General features: G+C 51.5%; 1 protein-coding gene across 11 annotated transcripts in view; it reads left to right on the top strand.

Moving 5' to 3' along the window:
- Positions 1–20745, top strand: part of LOC122374603 (kinesin-like protein unc-104) — a 69797-nt gene that overhangs the window by 19805 nt on the left and 29247 nt on the right. For 6 of the 11 annotated variants that reach the window (XM_043353515.1, XM_043353477.1, XM_043353469.1 and 3 more), the window contains exons 2-9: positions 674–812; positions 1939–2012; positions 6666–6744; positions 6970–7136; positions 7619–7797; positions 8135–8246; positions 8680–8823; positions 19970–20127. In XM_043353515.1, the coding sequence (XP_043209450.1) occupies positions 713–812; positions 1939–2012; positions 6666–6744; positions 6970–7136; positions 7619–7797; positions 8135–8246; positions 8680–8823; positions 19970–20127 (1013 nt within the window). In that variant the 5' untranslated portion in view covers positions 674–712. Of the gene's footprint in view, positions 1–673; positions 813–1938; positions 2013–6665; positions 6745–6969; positions 7137–7618; positions 7798–8134; positions 8247–8679; positions 8824–19554; positions 19567–19969; positions 20128–20745 lie in introns of all 11 variants that reach the window. The other 5 variants (XM_043353448.1, XM_043353453.1, XM_043353495.1 and 2 more) reach the window with 1 other exon arrangement.

The following is a 20745-nucleotide window of genomic DNA, read 5'->3' as shown; positions in this document are numbered from 1 at the left end:
GCACTGCTGTAAACTGCTCAGTATCCGGTTATTCACCGTTCACCACACAGCGCGTCACGCGGCTCTGAGCGGGTCCGGTCCGTCGGTCCCGCAGCCGCCTGCGTACGCCAGGGTAGGCTGTGCCGCCGAGCACCGGAGCGCTGCGGCACAGTATCCACAGCGCTGTCGTTTGTCGCGCCGGCAAGGGTGGCCGCCGAGGGGATTTTCTGACTATTTTGGCGCCCTTAGCTGCGGATAACTGGACTTTGGATTGAGCATCCGGTGAAAGTCCTTTGACGGGGTGGGGTCAAAACTCAAAGAAATGAATTCTGTTATGCTTTCAACGGAAATCGGAATGTGACATGGGGCAAGAATAAGATGAACTTCGACGAAGAATGATAGAGCCAAACAAGCTAACCGGTCACAGATGGGATGTGGGTTAGCCGCTCGGTCAAAGGTGAAAGCTCGCTGTGGGTATATAACTGCTTACTTTTCCCATATTGTTACCTTTGGATAATATTTTTTTTTTCGTAATGAAAAGTGTGTCCTATTTACATTACCGGAGGCCTCGTCCCATTAGATTACCGTTCGGACGCGCCGGTAATTTCCCAGCGGTGAGTGTGCTTGTCGTGCTCTGTGCCGCCGCGCACATGATCCGTCTCCCGTCCATCGACCGGCCCCGTCTGCCCGGCAGGTGACGTCACAGCGGCGGCGGACCGGGTGACGTCACACTATGTCGTCGGTCAAGGTGGCCGTGCGCGTGCGGCCGTTCAACGGCCGAGAGATCAGCCGCGAGTGTGACTGCGTCATCGAGATGGACGGCAACACCACCAGTGAGTGGATGAACGGCGGGGGAGGGAGGGAAGGAGGAGGGGTTCGTCAGGGGGGACGGTGGATTCAGCGGTCAAAGGATGGTGACAACTGACAGCTTTGAGAGTAAGGTAGCCTTTGAGAGTAAGGCACAACTGGCACTGGATCAAGGCATATTTTAAGGCACTTACTGCGTCCCATTCTGGGACGCAGCCCCCTCGCCTTGGGACGTAGCCCCTGCTGATTTGACCCACTGCGTCCCTGCCCTGTGCCCTGTCCGGTTTCCTGACCTGTACCCTTTCCTCTAAAATGTCCTGTGTCATGCCCTGTAACCTGCCGTGCCCTACTTTCTGCCCTCCTCATTGCCCTACTCTGTTCCTTGCCCTGTGCCCTTAGTCGTAGCACGTGCCCTCTGCTCAAATTTGGGACGCAGTAAAAATTTGTTAAAATATGCCCTGCACTGGATAGCCCCACAGCAGAGTAGCACGGGCTCTGCTCGGCACGATGTCCGTCAGTCACTCCTGTGTTGCCATGCCGCCGGTATTGTAGCAAGGCTTAAGTCACTTTCGATGTCTTCTGGCAGGGCTCTCAGGGAATGGCAGTAATGGATTGGTACTGACAAAAGGGTAAAGTAGGCATGTGTTTCCGGATTATTACTGTGTCGCTGGGCAACAAAATCGACCCGACCGAGCGGATTCGCGTCTGTTGCCTCAGACTGAGCCTGGATTGGAGTGTTTTCTGCAGACTGGGGTTAGACTCGGGTCACATCCCTGCCGACCGGGGATGATCTGTTGTCAGATTCCTACCACAGGGCGTCATTCGCTACGTCCGAGAGTGACGGGCCGCCCGTGTCTGTGGTGGGGAAGATGGGGAGTCGGGTCTGGTTAGGTCACGGGGACATGCGAGGGTCAGTGACGGACAATGTTTTCTCGGTACTCGGTGTAAATAGCGGCTCGGTTTTGTGACCACAGCCAACATTTGTAAATGGTTTGCTTCATAGATAATATTTTATGAGTATGTATGACTTTTCATGATATGTGGTTGTGCGATAATTCCGTAATAATGATGCACTGATTTTATTTATTTATTTTTTTCTAGTGCTTGTGTCACCATTGCTGTATTTCCCACTCGATTCCTCTCATGTTTCAGCTATCACAAATCCAAAGCAAATAAATGATAACATCAAGAGTTTTAATTTCGACTACTCGTACTGGTCAATAGAGGTGAGTTGGCTATCAGAGTGACGGCGCGATATTTTCAGTTATGTCATCAGCCTTTTTCAAGTGGCACAAACACCACGGTCATGTACCCCGAGAGTGACTTTCATTGGTATTTTAGCGAATGTTCTACATACATACATAGTCTTTATCGAGCTTTTTCGAGTCTGTTAATAATTATCATTAAAATTATTGTTTCCAGATTATGTAATTTGTTTGAGATCGGGGAAGTGCTTTTCTGTTTTCTGTTGTGTGAATTGTGAGCCTTTTACGTAAGTGGTCTTGAATTAAGTCGAAGCTGTCCCAACTTGGTGAAATGAGAAGTTTGTTCTCTCTGTCACCCATTTGAAGTTGAAGTTGATCTCTCTGATCCCTCAGACCCTACGGACCGCTCCTACCCCCGTGGACGACTAAATCGCTACACCGTATAACTTGTCTGTTGCGTGCTGAATTCAATATGTACGGTGCTGGCGTACGAACAGCGCGATGTGGCCAGTGCAGGCTAGCCGCGGGGTCAGGGGACCTAAAACTGTCCAGAGAGGCCAGTTTCACCAACAAAAAACAGACGGCTGCGATTATTTTTTGACAAAACGATAGTCTCAAAATGTCATTTACTGCTGAAAATACTAATCGCTGACTTGAAAAAAGTAATAACTTAGCTTTCAAGTGCTATATTATTTGGTCAGCAATTACTTTTTCCACCTGTAAAAAGGATTTATAGACTATCGTTTTGTCAAAAAATAATCGCAGCCGTCTGTTTTTTGTTGGTGAAACTGGCCTCAGTTTAGTTTAGTTTAGTTTATTGAGAGCATCATCAACGGGCATAGGAGGCCCAATTACAGATGAAGTCGAAGGTTAAAAATACACTTACATATGCCGACACACAGATAAATACACTTATAAAAAACAAATCAAAACATAGCAGTACCTACTTACGAACGTGGGCAACTACATGAGACTTGAAAGACGCAGTGCTGCTCGTCCACACGTCTATCTCACGGTTGCAGTCCAAGAAGCCATTGCAGAGCTTTGCCATGCGACAGAAAGGACTGTTCATCACTGTGTTCACCCGTGCGTACGGTACATGGAAGAGAATCCTTTTTCGCAGGGGGCGATGCGGCACGGCCAGCGGGAAACACTCCAGCAGATACGATGAATCCACAGCATTACGGTGAACATTGCAGATGAACATAATATCATGCTGCTGACGCCGCACCTTGAGGGGTGACATGTGATGGTATTTGAGCAGGGCATCGTACTCGAAAGACACGCCCTGGACACCACACCTGCCAGATAACCATATTAAAACTTGTGCTGTACGCGCTCTATTCGAGTCATGTGCACCTCTGCGGCTCCTCCCCATACCACACTAGCGTACTCAAGAATGGAGTTCAGTATCCTCACTCGCCTGGGAATGGAATCGACGTGTCTCAGGTGCCTAGCCCCAGACTACCGGCCCTTTTGACCCGCCTCGACGCCTTGGTACAGTTTCAGCGCGTCGGCGGGCTAGTGACAGCGACAGATGATAGTACGAGTGACAACACAGTTGACAGAACGTGACCTTTAGGAGCCGACTGACCTACCAGAATGACTGATCTAACGCGGATATCCATATCATATTTTCCTTCCAGACTACGGCTACTGATGTATTTACACGCAGGGTTGTGTTCTGAAGTGAGGCGACTACCGACTTTCATTCTTATCGAGCATGTACTTGTAAGTCGTAGCTGAGGTATTTTGACCCGATACACATGTATGGGTACAGCCCTCTGCAAACTGCGTGGTAGGTATTCTGTTTTCGACAAAAACGACAATAACGAGAATACTATGCTATCGGTCATTCGGAAATCGTGACAGCAAGACGCGCGAGACTCCACACCGTAAAATGGCATCATCACCGTATTCATTTTCCATCTAGTTCGGCAACAAAACCCAAAAGTTTATATTTGCCCCCAAAACAAACTTTTGCATTTGTTGCCACACAAGGCGTTTACCTTGTTTAGTGATAGACCTAATCGAAGGAGTGAAGCATGGCGCATCTATTTGCAGTGAGTTCCGACCGACTGATAGCATAGCCTTTGAGTTATTATCGGTTTTGTCGAATAAAGAATACCTACCACGCAGTCTGCTGAGGGCTGTACATTTGTTTGGAACGTGGTTTAGTCGTATAAATAGGGTCGAGTTCATCCATTAAGGTGATGACCTGCTATTAGTTCCAATTGTCCTTTGATGAACACAAAAGTGCAGCTCGTTGCTAATGCCGAGAAGATGGTACCTTTATAATATAAAGGTACCATCTTCTCGGTACCATACCAAACCTTTGTAATATAAAGGTACCATCTTCTCGGTACCATACCAAACCTTTATATATAAAGGTACCATCTTCTCGGTACCATACCAAACCTTTATAATATACATAAAGGTACCATCTTCTCGGTACCATACCAAACCTTTATAATATAAAGGTACCATCTTCTCGGCATTAGCAACGAGCTGCACTTTTGTGTTCACCAAAGGACAATTGGAACTAATAGCAGGTCATCACCTTAATGGATGAACTCGACCCTATTTATACGACTAAACCACGTTCCAAACAAATGTACAGCCCTCAGCAGACTGCGTGGTAGGTATTCTTTATTCGACAAAACCGATAATAACTCAAAGGCTAAGTTTATATCAATTCAGTGGATGTGAGACACTATTTGTCAATCCTTTGATTTTCAGTCACTGGGAGATACCACCCATCACTTTCATTATTTCTCTTTGATGCACCGTTTTTCTGCTGATCACAATGTGCCGCAAAGTGTATGAGAAGGACGAAAGCAAGGGCTTGTTTGCTTTTGCTGGTTTGTTTTTGTTTTAAAGCTTGTTTTTGTAGCGGAGTATTTGCGGGAAAATGCAATGAGGTTTGCTTGCGGCGGCTGGAGCTAGTATAGGCGCCTACAGGCGAGGAGGTTCTTTCTTATATCGAGTGGACTGGTATGGGGAGAGCTAAGGGCTATTAGAGAAATCGTACGGATCAGTCAGATGGCATCCGATCAATCAGAAATATCATTCCTAGTGGTAATGTCAGGTGCGCTTTATAGAGTTTTGTTTTGGATTTTCATTAGAGCGGTAATATTTAGTTTGGCCGAATTCAGCTCTTTTCTCGCACTGCAGGTCCGCTTACTGTATGTCAGCTACACCCTCGCATGACGATTGCCGCTGGCTTCCTAACACAAACTAATGGCGTATTTGCAGAACGGTAATGGAGGCTGATGCTGGTATCAAATGTGCCTGATAGTGATTGGTCAAATTATTGGCTCGTATTCGATATGACTGATGTACGAGCTCAATTTGGCTCAATTGATCGCCATCGAGGTAGGCTCATAATGAAAATCATTTTTGTGCGTCCGGTGAAATAACGTCAGAACTTGCTCACTTATATGTATGTTCATATTCTGTGTTGGGACTCGTTACGATTCACTGCTCACAGTGGCTGAAATTACGCGGCAATTTTTCGTTCCTCCCATGGGTCGAGCTTGATATTTATATGTATTATTGAAATCGTTGAAATGATCTTTCAAACCAGTGAGAAGTAATTTCTCTTCTAACCATATTCGAGAAATAGAAAAGACCATGTCGATATACCTACTGCTTATCAGGCACGTCCAATGTTCGCCTGAGCGCTACCGTCATCGCCTTGGTCAACACAAAGTTGGGTAATTTCATTTATAAGTATTCCATAGTTAGTTAGGTACTATCGCAGTACCTGTACTGCGATCATTCATTGCGTGAACTCGGCCACAGCTGATAACAGGCCAACGTAAACGGATCTGAATGTGTCCGGGCTCGGGCCTGAATGTGTTCTGAGATAGTGTGTTGGGGCACGGAACCCCGCGGTGAGAACCTACCGAATCAGGCAGCAGCTCCTCCATGTTGCCGGCGATGTCTCTGCCTCTGGCGGCTCTGCGCAGGGCCGGCGGACCGCCGCGACTGGCTCCCAGACGGCCGCCGCTGGAGCTGTGAGTCCCCCCGGTGCGGCGTCACTGAGGTCGGCCGGTCACTGTCCCGACCGCACTGCCGTCGGTCACTGCGGCACACTGCCGCGCTCAGCGGCACGGGACGCGCCCCCAGTCAGAGAGCTATCGTGCCGCCCCGGGCAGAGGTCAACCCTGGAGCTCTCAACGAGCGGGCGCGGCCCAGTTTGATCCGCCTTTGTGCGTATAGAGCCGGGTGGACCTGCACTGCACTGCACTCGAGGCAGAGATAGCCCGTATTACGCAGTAGGACATGTTATTTCATTTCATTTCATCACTGATATGGCCACTCGTGAGACTGAGCGGAATGTAGTGAATGAGCATTGAGTGAACAAATTTGAGCAGCGTATCAGGCCTAGGGAACACTGTCGATGAGACGTTCTCCTGACGTACACATTTAGTCTCGATGGTAAACAACAGACGACTCATGACAGGATGACGACTTGAAGGCTGCTGCGCTTCCTGTTCCTTATACTCCTTATATGTTTCAATGGCTGCCGCTTTTCTGTCCCACCGGCACCCGATGCCTGCCGTCTGCAGGCGACGCCTGGCGCACCCCCTGTGTGTGACCTGTGTGCCGCCCCTGTGTCGAACCCTCCTGCCTCCCTGTGACAGAACATTCCCTCTGCAACTGCCGCAGCCGGCCGCCCCGCAGTTCGCATCACAGGAGCGCGTCTATCAGGATATCGGTGTCGAGATGCTCGACCACGCCTTCGAAGGTACGTGACGTAACGACCGTCCACGGATTTTGTAGTTCTGCGGTAGCAGTGGTCCCTCATCAAATGTCGTGCAGTCGAAACGGAGCATTTAATTTTGCTCAGCCTGAATTATGTCGGCCCTTAGTCGTCACTGGAGCGTCCTATTGTGCTGAAATGCGTGATTTATCGGAGCATCTTTGGCTCCACACCTGCCCGTCTGACGGATTTCTCCGCACTGTCCCTCAGGCTACAACGTCTGCATCTTCGCGTACGGCCAGACGGGCGCGGGCAAGTCGTACACGATGATGGGCAAGCCGGACGGTGACCAGGAGGGTATCATCCCGCGGATCTGCCGTAACCTGTTCCAGCGCATCTCGAACGACGCCGAGCCAGAGGCGCAGTACTCTGTGGAGGTCAGTCGGGGTCACTTTCCGGGGGGGGGAGAGTGGGGTGCCCGTCCTTTGAGACGCACGCTGGATATTCGTGGTGCTGCTGTATAAACCCATGAGAATGGAGTACTTTTGTGGCGTCTTACCGGGAACAGCGCATGCAGCTTCCTCTTCGGAGATTCCTCCAGTCATAAAGCTACTTAACTACGACATCACAACTCCTGCCAAACTTTTACATCGTATGCATAATTGACAATGTAATAATTGCTGGAAAAATGGTGACGCACTACGCCGCCGTTTTTTTTTCGATTTTAAAGCTCATTGAATGGAGTGGCTCGATGCCAGCTTCTCTCCGACACGGCTGGAGCCAATGCCGTGTGTTTCCACTCAGTCATGCATCTATAGCTCCCATACATCTCCTAGCAGATTTATGGGATCCATATCCGCGCTGCGGAGCCATTGCTCTCTCAGTGAGTGACGGACCGCTCCTCGGCCTGTACCCACAGGTGAGCTACATGGAGATATACTGCGAGCGCGTCAGGGACCTGCTCAACCCCAAGAACAAGAACCACCTGCGGGTGCGCGAACACCCGCTGCTCGGTCCGTATGTGGAGGACCTCTCCAAGCTGGCGGTGACCGCCTACGAGGACATCCGAGACCTAATGGACGAGGGCAACAAGGCCAGGTGAGGAGCGGGAGGAGTAAGAGTAAGGGACAGACCAAGCACCTGAACGCGGAGGGAAGGGGGCGAGCGTGGGAGCGCGGACTTTGATGGCACTAAGGTGCGGCGGTATTCGGTCAGTCAGCCTAAGCTTGAAGCTCTAGGATGTGCGTTTGGAAGACCATTTGCGAACCGTAGCTGTCAGCCTTGAATATTGTGATGGTAACGAACAGCAGTATAGGTTTTCTGATGTTTTGTTGCATTTGTGGAGAGATGTTCTAGTTCGCTGACTGACTTTATTGTGCGTTGTGACTCGACTTAGTGCCATGTAACGTCTCGTGTTTCCACCGCCGCCCCACAGGACGGTGGCGGCCACCAACATGAACGAGACGTCCAGCCGGTCCCACGCCGTCTTCACCATCATCTTCACGCAGCGGAAGTACGACGCGGCCACCGACCTCACCTCGGAAAAGGTAACCACTCGGACGAACTGCCTTCAAGCTGAGCAGGGACGTCGTCTCGGCTCAGCGCTGAGGACGATCATGTCACTGCCCCAGCTCTACCACCGCTCCGTTTTCCATTCAGTCTATACTGTGCAAAATGTGTCATAGTAGTGGGATATGCTCCCTCGGCCCCCGATCCTGTTTCCTCTTTGGGTCATCTGTAAGACAAACGTCAGTATCCGCCCCCTCCGGCCATTTCGGCCATTCACTGAAACCCAAATGCGTCGTTTAGTGGCCAATGGGGTCGTAAAGCCGAACAGCTTCCTGAGAGCTGCAGGGCTGTGCGGTATGCGATGTGCAGGGTACTCGCCGACCTTCTCTGTCGCCCCTGACGGTCCCTTCTTCTTCACGCACATACCAGCCTCTCCCTTCTGACCCCGCTGACCATTCTGCGGCGTCCCAGGTCAGCAAGATCTCGCTGGTCGACCTGGCGGGGTCGGAGAGAGCCGACTCCACCGGAGCCAAGGGCACCCGGCTGAAGGAGGGAGCCAACATCAACAAGTCGCTGACCACCCTCGGAAAGGTCATCTCGGCACTTGCTGAAGTGGTGAGTACTGGCAACACGCTGAGAACGGCCGGGGACTGACGTGGATGGTGGGGTGGCGGGCGGGTACAGGGCGTGATCACATCGTGTGGCAGGTGGGCGTTTTGATGTGCCGGATGTTTGTGGTTCCAGTGTCGGTGCTCAGTGTGATCGGGCCGGTTGCTGCTGAGTTTATTGCTTGGAGGCGTTATTGTGGTCTTCCAATTTGGAAAAATTCCTCCATTCATTCAGTAAACGACGGGACTATAATTGCACTGCCCTGCGTCTGCAATATTGTTTGCGCCGACCGTCCAAGTTAAACTCGATTTTTTATCGGCGCCTTTCTCGGTGCACCGGTAAGTCTCTCTTGAAAGTATCGCGACTCTGAGGGAAGGCGCCACCTGTTCCAGCCGCGGTCGAGCGGAAAGGTTTGAGAGCCGCTGGTAGCACTGACCGGAGCCTGACACGCGGAGGCAGCCGTGAGCCGGCGCGGCGGGCCGAGGGGAGTGGTTGCGGACTGCGGAGGGATAGGGGGAGGTGGCAGACGCCATCTGGTAACTTGTGATGGCAGCAGGCATGTGCATGGGTGAAACTTTGACATCACCATTGGGGTCCCAAACGTCCGAGGGGGCCTCCATTTAGTGGGGGCCTCCAAGCAATTAGGGGCCTCCAATTGCGGAAGCGGTAATTTACGAGCCACGCCAGGGCCTCCTCTAAGAAATTTTCACTGGGGGACCAGAGGCTCAGAAGCCAAACCTAGGGTACCCCCAAATCCAGTTTTATCATCAGATTTAGGCCACTTATTTTTCGTCACAGCCCGGATGCAATGATTTAATTTTTTTGAATATTAATAAAGAAATGGTAGGTCACCTGACCCTTCTGGTGGATCCAAGCCAGCAGGGTGACATTGTATGTAAATATACCCCGCGGCGTCCGAAATCGACGAAAATTTCTGGCTTTTCACTTTCAACAATAAAACAAAATGCCTTTATATTTACTATAGAAAAAAAAGAAGAATTTAATGGTACAGCATTGCGCAACGAATCTAGCCGACCCCAGAAATTGTGAGGCTTAACCCTCGCCCGCACCTGGGGGAGGGTTGCCACCCCAAGTTAGTTTTTCTGCTCTACACTGAACATTTTTAAAGCTAGAAACCTGATTTTTTGATAGCTGCTTTTCTATCTTTTCTCAGCGTCCGCTTTGAAAATTTCCAGTTTCTGTGGCTTTTGGGTTTGGAGATATGACCTTGTTCTTCAGGTCATGTCATGACCTAAATGACGAATACCCAATATCTTGCGTTGGCTATGGGCCTGATGAGCTTTTGACACCTTGATTTCCGCTTTTTTTTGCCAGTCTTACCTCCCACCAATCATTGAACATGTTGTTCTGCGATGTACAGATGTCAGGGTCAGGGTCAAGGTCAAACTAGGTCATCTAAATTATTTTCGTGAAGTTTCCTTGACTGCATGTTTAGTAAAAGCTTCACAGTTCATGATCTCATGTAATAGGGACACACAAACCAATATGTGCACACATCAGTACATACTACATACACAGACGTCAGACATACAAACCCATATCATTGACCTTGACCTTACTTGACGTGAAATGACAACAGTCAGCAAATTAGTCGGATAATGTGACAAAGAGCTGTTCTAACTGGCTTGGCACCAATACGGCAGCGTCATCGGTATATGATGGGTTGGCCCGCTGCTTTAGGTATTTTATCGACATCACCACAATTTATTCAAACAAGATTTTAAGCTTCGCGGTCAAGAGCAACAGATTCTTTGGGAAGAGACGAATCCAATGATACCAAATTTAACCTCATCAAGTCAGGGTATTTGTCATTTGGGTAATGACATCACCTGAAGAATCAGGTCATATCTCCGAAACCAAAAACCACAGAAACTTGAAATTTTCAGTGGACGCTAAGAAAGGATAGAGCAAGAGATATACGAAACACCCGGCTTCTAGCAATCAAAATGTTGAGTTCAAAGCAGAAAAAAGTACCGGGGGGGGGGGTGTGGCAAGCAATTCCCCTCTCATGTGCGGGCGAGGATTAAATAATTTGAATATCAGGAAAACAATTTATTCAAATACCTAGGCATTCCAACAGAGTCCCGCTTTTTTATAGGTGACCTCCGATTTGTGTAGCCTCTAAGCTGCCCAGGGGGCCTCTTACTTGTAGGTACATTACATAGAGCCTCCTACTTCGACTACTTGCACAGAGAGCCTCCTTTTTGTACATACAGCTAAGCTTCTACAGGTCGAGCGCCGGCCTCCTATTTGTACGTGCAGAGAGCCTCCTGCTGTTACAGAGGGTCTCCTATTTGTCTAGGGGGCCTTCTATTAATTAATGGCGCCTCCTATTTGTCCAAGCGGCCTTCTAAAAGTCTAGGGGGCCTCCTATTTGTCCAGGAGGCCTCCTGTTTGTCCAGATGGTCCCCTATATTTATCCAGGGGGCTTCTATTTTCCAGGGGGGCACCTCTTTATCCAGGGGGCCTCCTACATGTTCAGGGGCCTCCTATTTGACCAGGGGCCTCCTATTTATCCAGGGGTCTTCTATTCTACCAGGGGTCTCATGTTTGTGCAGGGGCCTCCTATTTGTCCAGGGGTCTCCTACTTGTCCAGGGGCCTCCTTTTTTGAAGGGCCTCCTTTTTGTTAAGAGAGCCTTCTATTTGTCCAGGGGGCCTCCTATTCGTACAGAGGGCCTCTAGCTCCTACTTGTCCATGGGGCCTCCTATTTGTTCAAGAGGCCCCCTATTTGTACAAGGGGCCTCCTATTTGTTCAGGGGGCCTCCTAGTTGTCCAAGGGGCCTGCTATTTTTCTAGGGGGCCTTCTATTTGCCCAAGAGGCCTCCTATTTGTCCAGGGGGCCTCCTACGTGTTCAGGGGACCTCCTATTTGTCCAGGGGGCCTCCTATTGGTTAAAGTAGTCTCCTATTTTCCAAGCGGCCACCTATTTATCCAGAGGGCTCCTATTTTTAGGGGCCTCCTCTTTATCCAGGGTGCCTCCTGTTTATCCAGGGGCCTTCTATTCATCCAGGGGGCCTCTTATTTGTCCAGGGGGCCTCCTAATTGTCCAAGAGGTCTCCTTTGTGAAAGGGGCCTCCTATTTGTCCTGGGGCTCCTAATTGTCCAGGGGGCCTCTTTTTGTGAAAGGGGCCCCCTGTTTGTCTAGGTCTAGGGCCTCCTATTTTTCCAGGGGGCCTCCTATTTGTACAGAGGGCCTCCTACTTGTCCATGGGGCCTCCTATTTGTTCAGGGGGCTTCTTTTTGGTACAGAGGGCCTCCTATTTGTCTAGGGGCCTCTTATTTGTCTAGGGGCCTCTTTTGTCCTGGGCCTCCTATTTGTCCAGAAGGCCTCCTGCTTGTCCAGAGAGCCTCCTATTTCTCCAGAGGGCCTCCTATTTATCCAGGGGGCCTCCTACTTGTTCAGGGGGCCTCCTATTTGTCCAGGGGGCCTCCCATTTGTCCAACAGGACCTGCGATTTGTCCAAGGGGCCTCCTATTTAGACAGAGAACCTTCTATATGAACATCGGACCTCCATTTGTAAAGTAGCTGGGGCGTCTCGGGGGCCTCCACTATTGGGGTCCCAAAATGACAATTGGGGTCCCAAATGTTCGCATTGGGGTCCCACATGGGACCTCAAAAGTATACAAAGTTACACCCATGGGCATGTGGTCAACGGAACCCAACCTACTCGCAGAGGATTTGTAGAGATCTGTTTCATTGCAAAGTTAATAATTTCAGCCGTCATCGGCACGACTGTCACATTTTTTGTTTTTTGTTTTTGGTAAGATCCGGAAACCCGTGCACAGTGATGCAAATGGGGTTCACGAGTGGCCATAAATACCCAAAAGTCAAGTTTACCAAATCGAGTTAATTGCGATATGGCCGAATAGACAAATGTTTGGGGCATCTGAAATCACATGGTTTTCATGTTTTAGTCAAAACCGGCCTCGTGTATAATCGTCAGAAGTCGTGACATTTTCTAGGTCGTAAAATGGCGGTCAGACACTCGCAAATTCAAACGCCGCTGGTTTGCGTTCATTTCGTACAAATTGAAAAAAATATGCATGGGAATGATCCCCAAAGCCTTCTGCTTCTAATGCCGGGTTACAAAAAGCCGTATCTCATTCGCTTGGGCGGTAATCTGACTATTTGTCATCATGTTGCAATCGCAGTTTTTTACTAAGAAAAAAATGCTTTCGTTTCACCTACAGCACTTAACACAGTGTGTGCCCGTTAGTCCACCATACCATAGCATTCCCTAATCATTTCTGAGTCGCATCGTGAAAGAATTAAGGCGCTAGCACAGGGCTGGCCGGCGCTACAGAGGTTTTTGTCCGGGCGGTCGGGTGTCGCAGTGGGCGCGCAGTGGGCGGGTGGATGCCGCCGCGCGGCGTCCGGGCGGCGCGGCGGTGCGGCCGCCCGGGCCGCCCGCTGCGCCTCGGCACCCGACCGTGCCGGACGAAAACTTCTGTAGCGCCGGTCAGCCCTGTGCTAGCGCCTTAATTCTTTCACTATGCGACTCAGAAATGATTAGGGAATGCTATGATATGGTGCACTAACGGGCACATGTAGTAGATTGCCCCACCCCTGGCTGCGCCAGTGGCTCATGTGCCGCTGTACCTGGCGCCGCCCCTGACTCGGCCCGCGGCGCACGGCCTGAGCCGAGGCCGCGGTTCAATAAACCAGTACAGAACGGACCGCCGTGGTGTAACATTGGCGACGAGGACGCGCGGCTCGCGTGGAACTAGCCAAGGATGGCTGGTGTGGGGAGAATGGCGGAGTTCGACCCACAGGCCGAAAGTTTTGGGACCTATTCACGGCGCATGGAACAATTTTTCATCGCTAATGGTGTAAAGGAAGAGGAAGAAGTGCGTCGACGAGCAATCTTCTTGAGTGTGGTGGGCAGTGACGTGTTTAGCCTACTCGAGGACCTGATCGCGCCGGCCACGGTGAGCTCACTTAGCTACAAGGAGATCATCAAACTCCTGCTGGGACATTTTGAGCCGGCATCCTCAGCAATCGTGGCACGGTTCAGCTTTAATCGCGCCGTGAGAGAAGACGGAGAGTCTGTCTCGGCATTTGTGGCTCGTTTGCGTCGGTTGGCCAAGCCCTGTCATTTTCTGAGTGAAACACTGGAGGAAATGCTGAGGGACAGATTTGTGTGCGGCCTTCAAAATGCACATATTCAAGCCAAGCTGCTGAAGGAGCAACATCTCTCTCTGGCGTCGGCTATTGACATCGCCCAACTCAGCGAGGCGGCGGACGCAGACGCTTCGCTGTTGAGCGGAGCGGTCGCGGCGGATGACGTCATCCACGCGGTCAGCTGGCACGGTGCCAGGAGGGGCGGCGCTGGAGGTCGAGGCGGCGGCCGCGGCCGCGGTCGCGGTGGCTGGATCAGCAGCGGCCAGCAGCGGAATCTGCAGCAGCCCAGTCCCAGGACGGGTGGCGAGGCTGCAATCTTCACTGGATCTTCACCAGGACGGGTACGAGGCGGTGGCGACAGCGGACGGCGTCGGGGTGTCGCGCTCCGCCAGCCGCAGTGCCCGTACTGTCTGCGACAGCAGCACGCGGAGACGGAGGACTGTCCGGCGCGGCGGCTGCGCTGCTATCGGTGCCACGCTGTGGGGCACGTGCGAGCCGCCTGTCGTGCCGGCTGGTCTCCGCGGGTGTATCATCTCGACGACGATGGTCTGGAGGCATTCCGAGACGGCGGCGGGCCCGGACCGTGGACTGAGAACCACGGCTCCGGGGTGATGGACACGCGCCAGTCGTCGGGAGCGGCCGCTGCCGGGGAGTGCCGCGCAGCTGCCGAGGAATCGGGTCCTGCTTACTTGGAAGGTACGGTCTCAGGTGACGTGTCTGGTGGTGAGCCTGGGGAAGTAAGGCAGGGGCCGGACGATGATGTGTATTTTCTGTTCAAATCTCGTGAGATTGGTGGGACCGAGCGAAAACCACCATTGTGTGTTGATGTGTTTGTGGATGGGAAACCGGTACGAATGGAGGTAGACACTGGGGCAGCGCTATCGGTTTGTTCAGAGCAGGGGTACCGAAAGATTTGGCCTAAAGGGGGACCGGTGATTCAGCCATGTACCAAAGTGCTGAAAACGTACAGTGGCGAGATATTGCCGAGCGTGGGACAGGTGCAGGTACAGGTCAGATATGAGGGTCAGGCTGCTGATTTGTCTCTGATTATCCTGGAGGGATCAGGTCCGTTTTTGTTGGGAAGGGACTGGCTGGCCAAGCTCCGACTAGACTGGCCAGCTATTTGTCGGCTGTCTACCGAAGCGTCGATTGAGGGTCTCGTGGCTGAGTTTGATGATGTTTTCAGCCCACAACTAGGACGCTACGCGGGCGATCCGGTGAGCATTGAGGTGGATGCCGGAGTTCAGCCGCGCTTTTTCAAGGCTCGCCCGGTGCCCCTGGCGTACCGGGAGCAGGTGGAGCACCAGTTGCAGGCCGAGATCGATCGGGGCTTGTGGGAGCCCGTGAAATCGAGTAAGTGGGCGGCACCGCTAGTGCTAGTGCCGAAATCTGACGGGTCAGTGAGGATTTGTGGGGACTACCGCCTGACCATTAATAAAGCGGCTCCGGTGGAGCAGTATCCTTTACCGCGTTTTGAAGAGCTCTCAGCAAAGCTCCAGGGGAGTACGGTGTACTCAAAGGTTGATCTCAAATCGGCCTATAATCAGCTCCCTCTAGACGAAAAATCGCGAGAATATCTTACCGTCAACACTCTAAAAGGCTTACTGAAGCCCACGAGACTCGGGTTTGGGTATTCATCCGCACCAGCACTTTTCCAAAGAACGATGGAGGTGCTCTTAGCGGGCATCCCAGGGACATGCGTCTTTCTGGATGATGTCGTAGTCTCGGGTAAGACGCTGCAGGAGCATAATGTCGCACTGCGAGCGGTGTTGACGCGTATCCGTGAGGCCGGACTGCGGCTTAACAAGGACAAGTGCGTTTTCGGAGCTCACAGGGTGGTGTACCTGGGTCATCAGATCAGTGGTGAGGGTGTCGAACCGACAGATGACAAAGTGGAGGCGATCACAGCGGCCCCGGAGCCGGAAAATGTGTCCCAGCTGCGCTGCTGGCTGGGACTGGTTAACTTCTACGGGAAGTTTCTGCGTGGTCTGGCCACTACGCTGTCACCACTGTACGCTCTTTTGCGAAAGGATGCTGTTTGGAAATGGGCGGACGCGGAAAAGGAGGCATTTCAGGATGCCAAGCGCCTGTTACGGAACCCTCCCGTTCTGGCACACTTTGATCCTCAGTTACCGATCACGCTGGCATGTGACGCCAGTCCGGTGGGGATCGGTTGTGTCCTCAGTCAAAAGACGCCGTCCGGCGAGCGCCCAGTAGCGTATTATTCGCGCACGCTCAATGAGACGGAGCGGCGTTACTCGCAAACTGACAGAGAGGGCTTAGCGGTGGTGGCAGGGGTCAAACATTTTCACTTTTATTTAGCTGGCAAGACGTTCGTTATCCAAACGGATCATAAGCCCCTGCTGGGTTTAATTGGCGAGATGAAACCCCTCCCGCTTATGGCTTCGCCGAGAGTGATCCGTTGGGCGATTATGTTAGGGTCATATGACTATCATCTGGAGTATATACCGGGCGCGAGACAGGTTCATTGTGACGCTCTGAGCCGTTTGCCGGTGCCGGGGGACGTGACGTCAGTGAGTCCCGTGCCGGCGGAGACCATTCATTTGCTGGAATTTCTGGATGATTCGCCGGTTTCTGTGGCTCAGATCCGCAGTTGGACAGAGCGAGACCCAGTGCTCTCGGCGGTTTTACACTTTGTTAGAGATGGGTGGCCACAGCAGTCGGCGCCGCTGGGCCCCGAGTTCCAGCCGTTCAAAAGTCGGGCGGCAGAGCTCAGTGTGCAGGATGGGTGCATCTTGTGGGGCTCCCGAGTCATCGTTCCGACTCAGGGGAGGAAACGGGTACTAGCCATGTTACATGAGGGGCATCACGGTGAGTCACGCACAAAAGCTTTTGCGCGCATGTACGTATGGTGGCCCAATTTGGATGAACATATTGTCGCGATGACGAACCAGTGTGACACATGTCAGATGTATCGTGCCAATGTGCCGGACACGCCTGTCCATCCCTGGGCGTGGCCGTCTCGTCCGTGGGAGCGCATACACTTGGATTACTGTGGACCGATGTCGGGCTGGATGTTTTTAGTCATTGTGGATGCGCACTCAAAGTGGGTTGACGTGTACCCGTCGCGCAGCACGAGCACATCCGCAACATTGGAGCACCTACGCCAGTCATTTGCTTGTTGGGGGATGCCACACACGATAGTGACGGACAACGCACAGTGTTTCCTGTCGGAGGAATTCAAAGCGTTCTGTAAGCGGAACGGCGTGGTACATTTAACGACGCCTGCGAGGTCGCCTAAATCGAATGGCTTAGCTGAAAAGTGTGTGGGAACTTTTAAACTCAGTTTCAAGAAGCAGCAGTCAGGATCTGTGCACACAAAAGTTTCGAGATTTTTGTTTCATTACCGAGCTACTCCCCATACCACGACTCGCGCTACACCGGCGGAGTTGTTTTTGGGGCGGCGTATGCGAACACCGCTGAACGCTCTAGTGCCTGATTTAGGTGCGACAGTGCGGCAGACTCAAGCGAAACAGAAATTGTATCGCGATCGGCACACGGTTGGTCGTCAGGTGGCCGTGGGCGATGCTGTGTTTGTGTCTGCAGTGGACCAGCTCAGCGGTGGCGGGGGGAGGACGTGGCTGCCCGGTGTCCTGGTGGGGAGAGAGGGTGTGAAACTGTCAGTGCGACTCAGAGATGGGCGTGTGATCCATAGACACCTCGACCGTGTGCGGACGTCTGGCCAAAATGTTTGCAATGCTGCCCATCGCAATGTCAGCATTCCCAGTGTTGGATATCCTCCCTCATGTGGGCGTGAGCCGTCCTCACGGGCCGCTGAGACGTCGCCCTCGGCGACGGAGGCCGAGGGAGACGGCCCGGGGGACGGGGGACGTTACGCTTTGCGAGACCGTGCGCGGCTCCGTCCGCCTGAGAGACTGTCATATGTGTAAAGTGTTAGTGGCGACTGTTCAAAAGTGTCATGTTTTGTCCTGAGGTGGAGGGATGTAGTAGATTGCCCCACCCCTGGCTGCGCCAGTGGCTCATGTGCCGCTGTACCTGGCGCCGCCCCTGACTCGGCCCGCGGCGCACGGCCTGAGCCGAGGCCGCGGTTCAATAAACCAGTACAGAACGGACCGCCGTGGTGTAACACTGTGTGAAGTGCTGTAGGTGAATTGAACAAATATTTTTGGTAAAAAACTGCGGTTGCAACATGATTACAAATAGTTAGCTCACCGCCAAACCAGAATAGATATGGCTTTTTATGACGTGGCATTAGAAGCAGCAGGTTTCGGGGATCATTTTCATGTATAATGTTTGCAGTTTGTATGACATGAACGCACGCTAGCGGCACTTGAATTTCAAGAACCTGACAGTCATTTTACGACATCGAAAATGTCTCGACTTCTGACAATCCTACACGAGGCTGGTTTTGACAAAAACATAAATATCATACTTTTTCAGACACCTCAAACATTTGCCTGACTGACCATATTACGATTTATTCGATTAAATGAACTTGAATTTTGGGCCTTTTTCGTATTTATGGCCACTCGTGAGCCCCATTTGCATCACTGTGCCGTGCCCGAATACGAAAAAAAACATCGGTTGCACCCGCTAACAGAATGCATCCGTGGTTGCAGACGCACCGGCGAGCGGATTAAAAAACAAACAAAAGTTCTCTCTCTAGACAATTCGCTAATTCGCTCTCTAGTCTTTAGCCAATTAGTCCTATATTTGGAGATCTCTTTTTAATGGGCCGGTTAGTGAGTGGCGACAAAAAAAAAATGTTTTTTGTTCAGCCGTATTCTTTTTAAAAGCCTTATTTGATGCCAAGCTTCCCCCCCCCTTATGACCTGTTGTTGTCGTTCAGCAGGCCTCTTCACAGTGGGATTATGGCGAATCTGTGTTTCGATGTGATTTTCGCGTCACGCACACTGAGTGATTGGCGCCCACTAAGGCAGACCAACGAGCGCCGGGCTGGTGAGCCCAAGCGGCGCCGTTATCCGCCTGGGGCGGGGGACGGGGTCAAGGAAGAGCGATACGAGCATGACCTTTGGCCGGCCTCCGCCTGTTTTGACCCAGTTGCCAGCCGCTGGTGCCTGCGTCATATAGCAGTTTTCCTCCTACCGCTGGCGTAGAATCGTGTTACAACGTACTTTTTATGATACAGGCCATGACCTCACTGCTGGGGTCCTCAAACTGAATGGAATAGTTCGCTGAGCCGCCGCAACCCCTGACGCGATACTTTCAAGAGAGACTATACATCGTCGGCTGCAGTTGTAGTGCCGTGTCGTTTTTAGCTGACCATTGCCAATGCCGGTGTATTGGTCGGTGCGGGTTAATGACAGTACGTCACGCCCTGTACGAGTCTGGGCTATTCATAGCTCGGGCAGATTGGTCCCAGTGTGTGGACTGGATGGGTGAATTGGAGGGAGGGAGATACGGCAGGTGGCGTGGGACTTGTGTGCGGTGAAGGGAGGATGTGGCTGGGGAGGGACGTGAGAGGGAATATTAACATCTCTTTATGTCACCGCTACCGATTGTTAATATTTGTAATGTTTGCTTTGTATGTGGTTCGGAAGAGTGTTGGCGTGATGTTGCTGATTTTGATGTTTGTTTTCAATGCTGCAGTCGTCGGCCCCGGTAAGTCACAACTCGCAAACATGCGATACGCAATATGCATTACCAAAGACTACTGTATCACTACTGATAGACTAATGATATACAATACATAGAGTAGCTTATCGCATAACTCCCCCCCCCCCCCAAAAAAAAAAAAACATCGCAGTGTTGTTCAGGTTTACGTAGTACCTATCCACTCTGGCGTTTCAAGTAACTGCTCGTAATTAATAATAAGCGAGTAACATTCTTTTTTTCTCATTTTAACACGAACCTCATATAACAATTTTCATCGGCACACTAAATGTCTTCCGTGTAGAAAATGCACTCTAAGTGCACGTCCTTAACGTTTCAAACCCTGTTTAAAATCCCGGTTAGCTCAACCACCAATGGCCCTGTGCTGAGCGTTCCCATTTCGTCCTCACAGGCGTCCAAGAAGAAGAAGAAGGCCGAGTTCATCCCGTACCGCGACTCGGTGCTGACCTGGCTGCTGCGGGAGAACCTGGGCGGCAACAGCAAGACGGCCATGGTGGCCGCCCTCTCCCCGGCAGACATCAACTACGACGAGACGCTCTCCACGCTGCGGTGAGGCGGCACGGGGTCAGGGACGGGGTAGTTTGGGGTTGAAGTCTGGTTTGTTCTCAGACTTAGCCGTGTGTGCCGATTTGTTGGTGTGTTTTGCTGGCTTTATTGTGACAGAGTTACTACTCGAAAACAGCACTGTCGCGGATTTATTGCAGTTTGTCTTGATTTACCGTGACCCGACTAAGTTTTGTCGGAGGTGATGCTGGTAGGGGTTAGAACAGTGGCGAGTGAATACGTTAGGGAGCTCACCGCGGTCTGAGCTCGTCGTTTGCATACTTCTGCCGTATTTGCGCACAGGAGAGTTACCGAGATTCTCAAGAAAATGCTGTTTTCGAAGACAGTGACTACGACAGCTAGAGGGAATAGGTTTTAGAAATATGACGTAGTTCATATGACCTGCTCAGCTTATTATCATAACAAAATTGCTCTGTTCACTGTATTTTGCTGGGAGTTTTATGTAACTTTCTTATTTGATAACCATACTTCCTAGTGAGTAATTGATAACTACATGTTTTAATCGGACCTGTTGGCAGAGGCCGACATCACAGCGACACCCCTCAATCAATATTGGCGCCTCCTATCTGGACCTCACTCTCACTGTCCTCTCTGGCCGCTCCG

This window comes from Amphibalanus amphitrite, unplaced genomic scaffold (assembly GCF_019059575.1).
Source record: "Amphibalanus amphitrite isolate SeventyFive unplaced genomic scaffold, NRLGWU_Aamphi_draft 000040F_arrow, whole genome shotgun sequence".
Lineage (NCBI taxonomy): Eukaryota > Metazoa > Arthropoda > Thecostraca > Balanomorpha > Balanidae > Amphibalanus > Amphibalanus amphitrite.
The sequence above is the reverse complement of the archived record's forward strand: the minus strand, read 5'-3'. Positions and strand labels throughout refer to the sequence as shown.